Source organism: Rhyacophila brunnea, unplaced genomic scaffold, assembly GCF_057557595.1.
Source record: "Rhyacophila brunnea isolate RB1 unplaced genomic scaffold, BYU_Rbru_1.0 scaffold_9, whole genome shotgun sequence".
Classification (NCBI taxonomy): domain Eukaryota; kingdom Metazoa; phylum Arthropoda; class Insecta; order Trichoptera; family Rhyacophilidae; genus Rhyacophila; species Rhyacophila brunnea.
Window position 1 is genome coordinate 44,508,700 of NW_028233361.1, and position 14,228 is coordinate 44,522,927.

Here is a 14,228-nt window from a genome sequence, read left to right on the forward strand (position 1 = left end):
TATATAACTAAAACATTCTTTAACTTAATTAAAAATCTAGAAGTTGTGTAAATTTAAAATAAATTATAAATATAAAAAAATTTTATATCGTTTTAATTTTTTTTTAATAAGACAAGTTTATAGTTATAACATATTTTTTTTCTATAGTTAAAAAAGTTGTAGAATCGCCATTAAAATCTCATAGCATCCTCTGGTTATAGTAAAAATTCCTAAGTGTAGTTTTTTTGATGAGAAATGCAATACATATGGTAATTTAAAAGTCTGAAAAATGTGTCGGATATGTAAATATTCTTCAGTGTGTCACGAAAATTTTATATTTTTAAAAATATGCCGTGACGTGAATAACGTTGTGAATCACTCCCCTACATAATACATTATATTATATTTATTAATTTCATTTCGCCTATATACAATAAATAATATTATATAACTAGCGGCGGCGTATTGTTTCATGCATATATATAATTAATTGACTTTTGGGAAGATTTATGTCTTGTTTAATTAAATTTATATGCAACACTATAAAATGAACATAAATGTCACCAATATTTAGCACAAATTATTCGAATATTACAACGATTTTATTAAAATGACTGCCTTCCTAGTGCGTCATTAAATCCGGAAGCAAAAAGACGACTGAGTATTTATTGGATGAATTTTATTGACAGCTTAATTGCCAGTTAAATTATAATCACTCAAGCAGCGCTCTGTACTTCTTAACATAAACGTGAAATGTTAGATGTCTTCGCGAAAGTTGATCGAAAAATAATTATTGGTTACGTTTTTTAGAGGACTGTAATTTGGGTTGCGAATTAAATGTGAATTAATCCAGGCACTAATATTGGTGTTGTTCGGCTTTATAGCTGAAGCAGATCCCGGGTCATGCGCTCACGTACTATCGTATGCAAATGGTTATGTGTATCACTCGCACAGTGTACTGGGGCTTTGGGGTTAATGATGTCAGTCAAAGGGATACTTGTTTTATGAGTCATCCTGTATGCTTTTACGGTTGTCAAGTTATAATAACTGGTATCACGACTTGCCAGGTATTTAGTTCACGGAGTTCGTAATGAAACTCGAATTGAATTATAGCTACGGCTACACGGTAGCAAGTTGATACAGTCGTGGTCTACGAATAACTGCCTCTGAATCAATCACGGGTTTATGATGATTTTTAAATAGTTAAGCGCCTGGATATCAACAATAAATTAGGATAGTAGGTATGAGATATTTGTGCGGGTTTAAGCATCGGACTGGGGTCATAATCGGCCCAACCAATTATGTTAACAGTTAATTAGCCATTTTTTTAATTCAACGAATAATTCACGAGAAAAAAGAAAACTTATTCATTAAAAAATCAAAGAAAATAGAGTATAGGTGTAATGAGAAAAGAAAAATAGCCTCACCTATGTCTTTATTTAAGGTATACTAGGTTTATCATTTATTAAATAATGCTAGATTGTATCTATTGGTTCAATAATAATAAATAATATAATAATATGTACTTAAGTATATTATCTTATATAAACTAAGTCTATTTTTTCTTGAAAGCTTGCTTGCATTTATTTTTTAAATTTTATACGATTTACTCAATCATCGCTCTTCAATCATAAATTTTGCCAATATTAAACAAAAGAACAAGAGAGGGAGACAGGTGATAAAAGAAGAAAAAAGATGAAGATGGAAAAGACGAATGAGAGAAAAGTGTGATTACTTTCACATCATCAATCATAATAGGGCGTCTCGTGAAAGGACACTTTTATTCAATTGTCTTTTGAGTATTTAATTTATTTCTTTTATGAATACTTTTTCTTTTAAATGTTCAAGCATCTTTAACTACTTTTGGAAGTAAAGTTAATTGTTTAACTGTGGAAGTAGGATAAAGGTCATTTCGCATTCAACATTAAGCCACAAGAGAGTTACAAAAATGTATTATTAATAATTAACAAACGCGATTATGAAGTGAACTATATTATAGAATAGGGGTGTAATTATTGCATTCCGTGTTCGGAAATTTGTACGTATGTAGTTAGCCATAGCACACTTCACGGTAAAATGTTGTTTCGGAAATATATGTTTGTATTTATTAAAGATCGGCCAACCTCTTTGGGTTGTATAGTACTGAGATTAAATTTATGTCTAAATAAAACACGGTTCTTGTCGGTTTACAGGAAGTCAGCTGCAAACAAATTTTGAAAATAGCCGATATACTGGTTTATTTGTTAGGTTCGGCTCAAGCCATGGACGAGATAACTCGTGCGTTCTTGTAAACGTCATAACTTTTGAATAAACTGTTTGTGTATTTTTCTAAACAATATTTATAATTTTAGGTGAAAATATTCTCGATAAACTTGAGAAATATGTTGATTTGGTAATTTTTCACAATTATTTATCATTTTGTTCCTATTTCATATTGTTTGAGGGATTTATTTTATTCAAAAAATATCTTTCCTACAAGTGTCCACCTAGTAAAAATTGGCTGGCAGTGAAAAGCGACCAATTTTAAAATAATGATATTTTCGCAGAAAAGTAATAAAATATGTAGCGGCATGACTTCAAAATAGATGACGCTGCTCATTACCTGGATGCCGCAAGCACTATGTAGACGGATAAGGATTTACCTCAATAGCTACGTCCCCATTTAGTCACTTCAACGCCGACTTCCTCTTCAACTTTTAAATTCTGGTTTTACACCGAGAAGTTTTGTGCATGCGCAGAGGAGATAAATCCGTTTTACTGTCTACATTCGTTCATCACAGCTTACACTTCGTTGAGTCATAGATTATACATCGAAATAGATTCGCAGGTGATGAATAAAATTATTCACGGTAATACAGCGCCACCACGGAGCGTACGGGAAACGAGTGTAAAAAGTTAAAAGAAAACAGTAAAATTTGGAATAACAAATAATAAAATTTTTTTTAACTTATTATCACAATCATATTTGTAATAAATAAGCATAATTGAGAGTGTCCTAATGACAAAACCAGTCATGGAACTAGTTTAGTGCCATCTATCGGTGCACTTTGTATTACATTAATGATATTTATTCTTGTATGGATATTCACCCTCGCAAATAAAATATTCTATGCCCGAACGTCATACGAATAATTCTGATTGTCAAAATAAATATTACAATTATACTAGATATATTGTAAGTAATTATATCAATTTAAGTTGAAGAGATTTAAATTTAATGATATAATATATTTTCTGACTACTGTTCGGAATAATGAGGGCAACAGAATCGAATGAAAACGTCCGTTTTCAGAACTTTACACGGATGTCAAAGGCAAAATGGTGTCAGCCACTTGCTCAAACTATTAGGTCTTACCCTGACACACAAATTGAAAAGCAATATGTGTACTTGCCAGACCCAGGATTTGAACCTGGGACCCACGGCATAATAGTCCAACGCTTAAGCCGCGCGGCCACCGTGAGCGTTATACATAATACGACACATCAATACTACAATATGTCATTGAATACCTACTATAACCAGATAATATATTCGATACAACACAACAGTGACTCGTATGAGAACCACGAGGGTTCATTTTTGCTGTAGCTCCAGCTCCACTCCTTGTTGTTTCCTTAGTCTTGTGGAGCTCCTTTGAAAAATACGAACTCAAGCTCTCAATTTTATTTTTAACCCCTGTTATCGACATGCCATTTGACTCGTATGCAAACCACGAGGATTCATGCTTGTTGTTAGCCCCAGCGCCACTCTTTGTTCCCTTTGTTTTATGGCAATCCTTGGAAAAGTAGAACCGTAAACATTTTATTTTTACCCCAACTGACATTCCAAATTTTCCTACCAATAATATTATATAGGCATCATTGCGCTTCAGTTTGTTCGTATAGTCTTTATGGTTATATCCCATAATGCGCAATGTGCCCTTACTCTCAATAAAATCCATTGTAATCATTTCAGTCGACATTTTGCAAAAAATCGTAATATTCCAATACTAAAATGCATCCAATATGATCAAATAGACTCTAATAAATACATTTATTGACAACGCAACTGACAGCCAAATGCACGAACGACCCGAATCTTACCGAAAAAATACGAAGCTGCTGGGGTGTTGAACAGAAATCCAAGCCGGTCGGATCGCAGTGCGTTAGTACTTTCATCACAAAATGGCGGCCATTTTCAACCCGATTTCAAGGTCGATGACGCATGCCCTGAGTTCAATTCGTGAGACGTATGGAAAAGTCCCGAGTGTAGACCCGGCTTATGGTGACTCCGTAATTGATATCTCTCACAGTCTTACAGCCAGTCAGCGTAGTCTGATTAGTTTTGACCCTTTTGATCATACATATCCTCTATTTTGTGACTAAGCACCTTACACTATCGAGATTAGTTTCTAGTGATAAATGTGGTTTCTAGTTGTCAAATGTGATACCTACCTGAACAGAACTAATCCTTTGGCAAGTTCATCTGGTTATTTGGTCGAGCGAGTCATCTTAAAATGTTAATCTGTTTTCGTTAAATACCAAATCAGAAGTGTTTATATTTTATAAATATAACATACGAAAACATCATTTAAAAATGTTTAGTTTGAAGGTAAATCGATGAATTTGATTACCGGTGGATGTGTATCGAATACGACTGTGAAGAGTTTAATTATTATTTATTTTTATAAAATAACTTTCTTAGTTTATTGCATAGTGTTATATCGACATGATTAAGGTCGTTTATTGCTTTTAGATTAAGTATAAAAAATATATTTATTACATTCAATGAATCTGAAAAAAATGTTCCCCTCTAATCCTCGGCCAATTGTATCTATTAGCAGAAGCTGTGAAAGAAGCAGATGCTGATTATTTATATTCATATTCGTAAACAAATATTAATAGCTTTCTTTTTGGGGGTTTAAATAATATCTCCTCGTTTCTTGGATAATTAAGACGCGAAAGGGTGGCGAAGAAATACAAATACGCCAAATTAATTAACGCAGCACTCTCTACATTTGGTTCGTTTTCATTCGTAAATATTGCGATGATAATAATATGAATTCAGCAAAATAAACGAATATTCGAATAAATACAATTGTCTCAATAATTGTATTTGTTTGTTTATTCAGCGAAATATCTTATTTAGTAACAGTTTATATTATAATCATATTGCAATAATTCAAATTACTTTCGATTACTTAAGCTACATGCACAGCGTAGGTCAAAATGGAGATTTTATGCTATTTTCAGAGCGTAACCCTGGACATTCCTTAAACGTTGTAGATAATCTATTTATATAATTTTGAAGCCTTATTATCCTGTATATTTGATGACTACATAAAGTATTTTTATTACAAAAAATAGTATTCTTTTGAACCTCTCGCTCTAATGTTTTAGAATCTTTCTAGTATCTCGTAGCTCTGCTGTATATACTATGTGGATAGTATTTAGCGACCTTTCAGGATGAGGTAATCTGGTTGACTTGACAAATAGACAACCTACTAGTAATGAGCAAAAGAAACGGTAACGAACATATAATAAAGCGGCTCTTAGTCCCTCGTTATTCCTAAAGTCATCAATGCACTTAGTATCTGTTCTCGAAGCCCAGTATACGGTTGCTCTAAACCTGCATAAGGTAGCATGACTCGTTACCGTAAAACAGCACCTTCAGAATACAAGCGTTGAATAGGCAGCATTTGGATTTAGCTGAATACAGTCGTGAGTCCCAGATACTCTGCACTGACTTGAATGTTGCTACAGCCATTTCCATTTATATAGCGAGTTCTCTTTGCAAAACACCTTTCCTCCATATATAGCTAACGGACAAAACATCAGGTGTCGATAGCTTTAAATTAAATAAATATCATCATTAAAATATGGCTTGCAATGTGGTATCTTCCAGCCGAGAATTGGAAGAGAATTACTACTCACTAATGCACAAGTACAAATTGTAAATGAACCCATGTAATACATATTTGTTTTTATAACTAAAATGTTAGTTTAGTTGTTTAGTACACTGATACAATTTTTAAATATAGGTATTCTGTTGAACAAGTCATATAGTTTTTTAATAAAAATATGTTATTTTTACAATTAAGGGTCAGCCCAACACCCAACACATCCTGTAGCCTTAAATACTGCTATGCAGACTAAATTGTACTAAGCCGGTTCTCACATCAAAATTCGTCTCGTGTGCCGCACAGTCATAAAAGAAACCTACCGAGAACTGAGATTCGGTGCTGCTTGTGAAGACCGCGCACATAGCGACGGTCGTGCGTAGTCTTCGAAACGTATAGATATTTGAATGCGGTGATCGGCGAGCCAGTATAGGAATGACCAATTCGTATGTTTTTGTATGTGACTTCAACTTTTCGATTTAGAGCCCGAGAAGGATGCAACTTCTCGATTGCAACAGCAGATGTTTTTTTTTCAAACAAAACAGTCGCATTCGACCAATCTGCGGAGCTCTTTTTTGTTAACGTGTGTTTTGGGCATAACGATGACATCACATCAACGTATTCGACAGGTTTTAGGCGAGACGAATTTTGATGTGAGAGCTGGCTGAAGGATAACGCAAGCTACCACAAACTGATTCTAAGTAGTTGAATAAATTAATAATATAAACTGTTTTATTATACACATTGTTACCATTACTTACAGGGGTTTCGAGCTTGGAGGCCCTCCCGGACTTTACGGCCAGTCCCTGAACTTCTACAGCTGGTCCAAGCGCGAGCTGATCCAGACCATCGATCTCGGTGAAGAAGGAATAACTCCTCTCGAAGTTAGATTCCTGCACGAGCCGAAATCAGCTGTTGGATTCGTGGGAAGTGCTCTTTATGCAAACTTATACAAGTGAGTTACTTTTTTTGTAATCATTATAGATAGATTAGCTTTCAGTTTCTGTCCATATATATACTCGTATTGATAGTTGATTCTCGTAGAATTTACTATGTGGTTATCGTTTACTATATTGCATAAATGTAAATGGTTTATACTCAAATCGAGTGTTATTCTGCGATATTTGAGTTATTTATGTTGAAAGTTGTTTCGGGCTACAATATAACATGGCAAGACCCGTCCCATTAAAGGATTATTCTGATTACCATTTTCTGTATTTGAATTAACGTTAACATTTTTAGTACGTAAGTATTGTAGTACAACCTAGAAAATATGTTGTCTGATGAATTAACTGTGCAATTTATCTATCTATGAATAAATTACAAACTATTAGGGATGTATGTATGCTTGGAAGGGCCCTTTACTTAGGTCCTATTAAAAAAATATGCTTGGTTTTTTCTTGCAAAATTACTTATTTATTACATCAAAAAGTATTATGTTTACCATTTCAACTACATTAGTGCAACAGAATTTAATCGAATTTGGACAATAAATCAAGTGAGAAATCATTTTAATTTGTAATACATAATGTGGAAAATGACCTTTACTATTGGTAATTGATTACTTATATTGAGATACAACACCAAACCAATATTAAAGCTTGGAAATGAACATAGTACCTACTAGACTTCCATCTTGTAGAAACTATAAATTTTTACAATATATTATTTACTCATTCATATTTTTTTCAAATATTTTTTTTCGGGGCGCTACCAATTTGAGGAATCTGGCTATAACAAATTTAATATACCACTATGATAACGCAAGCCCTGTGAACCATTCATACGCAAAATAACCCTTTATGAATGTAATGAAAATTATTATATTACCTAATTGTAGTAATTTACATATTTAGGGACATATTTTATAAAACAGACTTTTCGATAAATAAAATTAATAATATATTCAATAGATATTAATTATGTATGTATTTCAATTACTGAATAATAATACATAAACTTATCATCAATTAATAACTACAACGTTTTAATGAATTTCAAATACACAATATGTTTCATACGCGAAATATATTTTTGTAATTATTGTATTAGTCTGAATACATTTCATTAAAATTAATCATTCCGTTCGCGTATTAATTTTACCACATTATACAAATAAATATTAATTTAAAATCATGAATATGAATTTGATGAGTTGTGGGAAAATAGTATTTATAATCATTTATTTGGTGAATTCATTTGAAACTGATTGGATGTTTAAATAAGTATGAATATTATTATAATTAAGACATAGTTATTTTGGATGAAAATTATAAACTTCCTAAAAGGGGTTTGGGTAATCTAAAAAAAAACACAATATTAAAATACATCAAGATAAAAGAAACTATCATATATTATGACGGCGGAAGCCCGTACTGAATTGTTTACCCCAGTGGTGAAGGGTGAGTTTTGGACGAGGTAGGCTGTGGAGATCAAAGAAAAAGAACACACTTGTCAGGTATACTTCCGGGACATAAGAAGATAATATGGATATTACTACTGATGAATAGGTACACACTAATTCGATGAAATTTCTCGAAAACTGACTGATGACATAAAATTGAGCGATGAGTTTAAAATATGTATTTTCCTTAAAATTTATACACATAAAAAATCTTTACATAAAAACATCTATATTTAAGTATTTATATTATGTGATTTAATGCCAAAGAAACTATTTTTTAAATTATCTTTTTATAATTATTATTTTAATAATATATTATTATACGCTTAGATTTTAGGTTTACAAATAAAATAAGTGGATATCGTTTTGTATAAACTGCCCCAGACATCCTAAGGTCACGTGACATAAAGTCCATACAGAAAAAATATTACAATTCACGAGAAATAATTAGAGAAATCTGTTAAAGACAAACATTTATAATATATTCCTACTTTCCTACATATACGACAGATGTCGTTAGCAAATTAAATAATTAAAATATTTTGTTTGATAAAGTGATTATATTTGTATAATTAGATATAGGTACGTCAATACGCAATTGAAAATTATTTTTCTTAAGAAGGTAGGCTTATAATATTATATTATATATATAATATAAGCCTACCTATATATAACATTATTATTTATTATGGTTTGGTGTTGCAGGGTCTAATTGAATTTTAAAAACTGAGCAATACATCTGTAAATTGTATACTTATTTCAATGAAAACAAATACGTATGACTGACAAAGTTTAGTGTGCACTATTTATGGTGGACCCCTACCCTTCGCCTACCTCATTTATAGCCATATAACCTTCGATTTGATTTTCAAATAAATTTGGTTCGGTAGATATGTCACATACGAAGTTAGTACTATCTATCAATTGACCAAACAAATCTTCAACAGTAGGTACCTATACGAAAAATAAGCCCTAAAAAACATCTTACTGTGACCACAACCCATCAATTTCGCTCCAATAATTTGATACCCTTTAAGCAGATAATACAATGCCTACCATACCTACAATAAAATATAATATGATATCTTGAAAGGGTTTCATTTCCTTTTCTTTTGTAAATCAAAGGAAAATATGATTATAATAAGGGCCGCGATTTACGTTTTCGCCTCTTTTCAAAACGAATGTTTTTGTTTCTTTTATTTTAACGAATCTACTTTCAGATTAAAAATACGTATTAGATAGGCAGGTTAAAAATACAATTAAAAGCTTTTTTAAAGGCTTTTATTATACTTCACTTGAGGGATATATAAATATATATTTAATTATTTGTTTGTTTGGCTTTTTGAAACGTTTGTTATTTTGCTAACAGTCATCCTAATGCGAAAAAATATTTATTATAATTAACTATTTCTTTTATTCAACGAATAATTCACAAGATTTAAGAATGTATCATTCTAATTATTGAATGAACGGATGGGGCGTAAACCCGGGAGATACAGGGTTCGATTCCCCGTCGGGGTGGCTTACTTTTTTCAAAGAAGATTTTATATAATATATATATATTATAATAAATATATTATATACTTTCTCAGAAAGTATTTTTCAAAATTATGAATGTTCAATATTTATTTTCTTTGCATAATTGAATTTTTAGAATTTTGGTCTGACATTAACTGCACAAAAAGGAATTATTTCAGATTTATAAAAAAAATATATTTATGCCAAAGTATTGAATAGTTATTATTATTATTAAACTGGCGCTAGGGGCCGTTCAGATCCATGGCCGACTGCACAACGTTTCTCCAGGCATCTCTGTCCATCGCTCTCTCTTCCCAGTTGACTATCCCCAGCCTTTCCGCATCCCTTTGAATGTTGTCCGCCCATCTCCGTCGAGGGCGGCCAAGAGGTCGAGTGCCAGCTGGTGTGCCTTTGTAAATCCTATAGAGAGTTCTAGATCTTTCAGATCGTACAACGTGGCCCGCCCATCTGAGCCTTCTTGACCTCAGAATATTAGTAATTCTAGGTCGGTATCGGTCGAAGAGCTCAGCGTTTGTGCGGATGCGCCACCGGTGGTTCTCATTGACGGGTCCAAGTATTCTCCGGAGGATTCTGTTTTCAAACACTTGGAGCGCCTTTTCTTGTTTTTCTGTTAAACCCCACGTTTCACATCCATACATGACGATTGGTTTGATGACCACGTTATACACCCGGAATTTCGTTTTGATGGACAGCATTTTGGACCTGAACAGACGACTCAGCGCGAAGTACGCTGCATTTCCACTTCTCAGTCGGTCAGCGAGCTCTAGGGACACTCTAGGGACACAATAGTGGACATTCTAAATTTAAAAAAATATCATGAAATCAAAGTAGGCATCACGATGAAGTATCCCAAAGATTCAGAATCTTATACTTAATGACTTAAAAAGTAAACAGAAACTAATAAACCATTTCTTTTATTCAAGAAATAATTCACAAGACTTTGAGAATGTCATCATCAGCCTCATCCTCCCCAAGCTTTCTCCAACTCTCTCGGTCCTGTGTCGTTCGCTGCCACGTATTTCCGCCGAACTTTACCAGTTCGTCAATCCAGCAGCTCTGTGGCCGTTTAGTCCCCCTTAGGTACCACTAGATGACGGCATTTGTCCAGCGGCCGTCTTTTCGGCGAGCAATGTGCCCCGCCCATCTCGATTTCAGCTGTTTGGCAACGTCTATTACATCGCGTACTCTTGTCTGCAACCCATTCGTTTCTCTTACGGTCCTTTCGCGTGATGCCCAACATACACCTCTCCATGCCTCGCTGTGTGACTCTTAGCCTTTGGACATCTCTCGTGTTGAAGGTCCACGTCTCGCAGCCATACGTGAACACGGGTAGCACACATTGGTTGAACACCCCCACGCTTAAGACATAATGGTAGGTCACTCTTGAAGATACTATTCAGACGACCGAAAGCACTCCATCCCAGCTTTGTTCTTCGAGCAATTTCATCGTGCATACTTCCATCTATCCACCTGCTGTCCGAGATATACGTAGCTGCTGACTTGCTCGAGTTGGGTGCCAGAAATACAGATAATCGCAGGGTCCGAAAAATAGTTCCTCATCACTTTTGTCTTTGAGACATTTATCTTTAGACCGACCGTTTGACTGACATCCGCGAGTTCTTGCATTCTACTTTGGAGGTTTTTCGGGTCTTGTGAGAGTATAACAATATCATCTGCAAAGCGCAGGTGGCTGAGGTGTTCCCCATTTATTGGAACACCCTTTTCCTCCCAATCAAGTTTCTTAAATAAGTCCTCAAGAGTAGCGGTGAATAGTTTAGGTGAAATGGTATCACCTTGCCGGACACCTTTGAGAATGTAACATTCCATATATTGAACATACATAACTTGAAAATACCTCATATATATATCTACTAGAAAAAATCATATTATTCGAAAAGAAATGGTTTATAAAATTGTTCAAGTAGACGTTATAACCAAAATATTTGACGAGAACCGGGCGTCGGTTAATAATTAAGATTATTAATATTCTTTGATTTAATACACAATAACCGATAGTCAATAATAACGCACTTTGATAAGCATTTAATGTATGACCTACTAATAAACTCGCCACCGTAGATTGTAATTACGTTTATTTCACAAACCTGCATTAATCTGATCTGGGCACGGCAAAATAGCTATAGTGAAATAACTTGACTTTAAAACTACGCACAAATTACATAGGATAAACTTAATTATTGTTACCGTTATTATTTCAGACTGCTCTTTTATGAAGCCTTTCGCAACGTTTTCTCTCGCTCGGCGTCGCTCTAACTATGTCATATTTTTTGTCAAAACCATCGAACTTCACGCTTATGTAGTTTATTTATAATAACAATTCATGTTATTCTATGTAGATGTCGGTAGGTAATTTTTATGAGTTGACACACTTAAACTTAATAATAGTTATTTTTTGCTAACTGTGTTTTTTAACAGCTGGTTCTGGGTTATTTCCAGAGAACATCTAAACTATTAGTATCACTCATATAGTCACAAAAAGATTAAAAGCTGAACACTGTGGTAATAAAAGTATTATTATTAAACAGAACAAAACATAATTCACATAAAAATAACATCTGACAAAAATTCCATGCGTCATGTCATTCAAATTGTTTCCAAAAAAATGTTACGGTCAGCGATGTTTGTCTACATTTTAATGGAGGCTCGTTGGTAGTTCTGTTTACCGGACTTTTTTAATAAATTTCATATACTGAAATGTTTTTGCTGAAATACATTATCAAAAAAACTCACTCACCAAAGTCATATGAAAATGGGCTTCTGAATGGTAAATAGTATATTTTCAACAGGCTGATTTAGATATATTTTTATTTCTAAATTTAAATATATTTTTTTAATGTAATTATTTTTATTTAATGAATAATACTTACGCAAGGTAGCATTCATTCGGCGGCCCTCGTAGGCCAATACGTCAAGGAAAAAAGAAGAAAGACCACAAAAAATAATTCCGTTAGTAACCAAGTATTTTGCTTCTCAATGGAGTAAAGATTCATTCATTAACAGTAGATTGAAAATAAACAGTTAAGAATTAATATACATAATTTGAAAACATCTCATGCATATTATATTCATTAGAAAACATCTTTAGATCTAGAATTCTAAAACCTTTAACCGCTCGATTCGCACCAGTGTGCTTTTCTAATTAAGTTACGGACATCCTACTTAATTACAACGATTTTAACTAGTAGTTCTTACAATACTAACCGGCGTCACGAATCACTTCAATATATAAGGCATTTAATTGATAATACACAAAAACCGATAGCCGCCTTGCGTTTGTAACACAATTTGATAAGTAATTCATGTAAGAACTACTAGTTAAAATCGTCGTAATTAAGTAGAATATCCATAGTTTAAATGGAAAAGCACGATAAATTATGTATGTTCAATATATAGAATATAACATTCTCAAATCTTAGAAATTATTCGTTGAATAAAATAAAAGTGTAATAAAAAAGGTTAGAATTACATAGAGAATTAATAAATAAGTATACAATAATAATAGTAAAAGGTGTAAAATTAAACTATATATGTACATATTATATTATATAAACCAATAAACTAATATTAAAATTATTATATAAGTATTGATATACTAAGTTTCTTCAATTATATAAAGTATCTCCTTCAATCCCATGGATACTTCAAGAGTACCTAAAACAGCTACTGCATTACCTATTTGAATTTATATGCTTATTCACTGTCTCGAGTACCTACTTAGTTGAATGGTATGTTGTTTTATCTATCAAGCGTCTTTCGATCTCAGCCACCGTTTTCAAAGCAGGGTCCAAATGTTTCGTAACCCAGAGGTTTGACAATAATAATTTGGTGATAGACAGTATTTTTGGCTATGTTAGACTCAGCTAAAAGAGCTGCTAAACCGGACGATTAAACTGATTTATTCAGGTGAGATTCCTTCCATGCAATCATCGTGACATCAGATGGCTTGTCATCTTGGCAACTGAAGTAGGGAGTAAGATCATGTTAACGCGCTTGTTTGAACATGTTCCTAACCGATTTAACCGATGTAACCGAACGGTGCATGTTCATACACGCGCGTTAACATGATCTTATTTCCTAGTTCATTTATCGTTTGTCAATTTATGGCTACGGCCGTATGTTGTAGCTTAACCACTGGGGAATGCCAAAAGAAATGGCGTATTTAAAAAAAACACTACCTCATTCTTAGGTCAATAATTATTACAAAGCAATCATTATTCGTAGGATGTTTATCACACTTGAATTGTCAAAAACATAGCTTTTAATTAATAACTTTATAATTATCTTCAAATGTGTTAATCTTGCCCATTTTTGAATAATAAAATACCTAATTCTTGTCAAATTTGGGTTCACAGAGATTATCAATATAATTTTTTATCGTAAATATTTCACTTTAATAATGTCAACAT

At 33.0% G+C, this 14,228-nt stretch overlaps 1 protein-coding gene across 2 annotated transcripts in view; it reads left to right on the forward strand.

Annotated features, from left to right (window-relative positions):
- Nucleotides 1-14,228, forward strand: part of LOC147063706 (methanethiol oxidase) — a 586,211-nt gene that overhangs the window by 481,984 nt on the left and 89,999 nt on the right. For both annotated transcript variants that reach the window (XM_085959858.1, XM_085959859.1), the window contains exon 7: nucleotides 6,622-6,813. In XM_085959858.1, coding sequence (XP_085815984.1) covers nucleotides 6,622-6,813 — 192 coding nt within the window. The remainder of the gene's footprint in view (nucleotides 1-6,621; nucleotides 6,814-14,228) is intronic.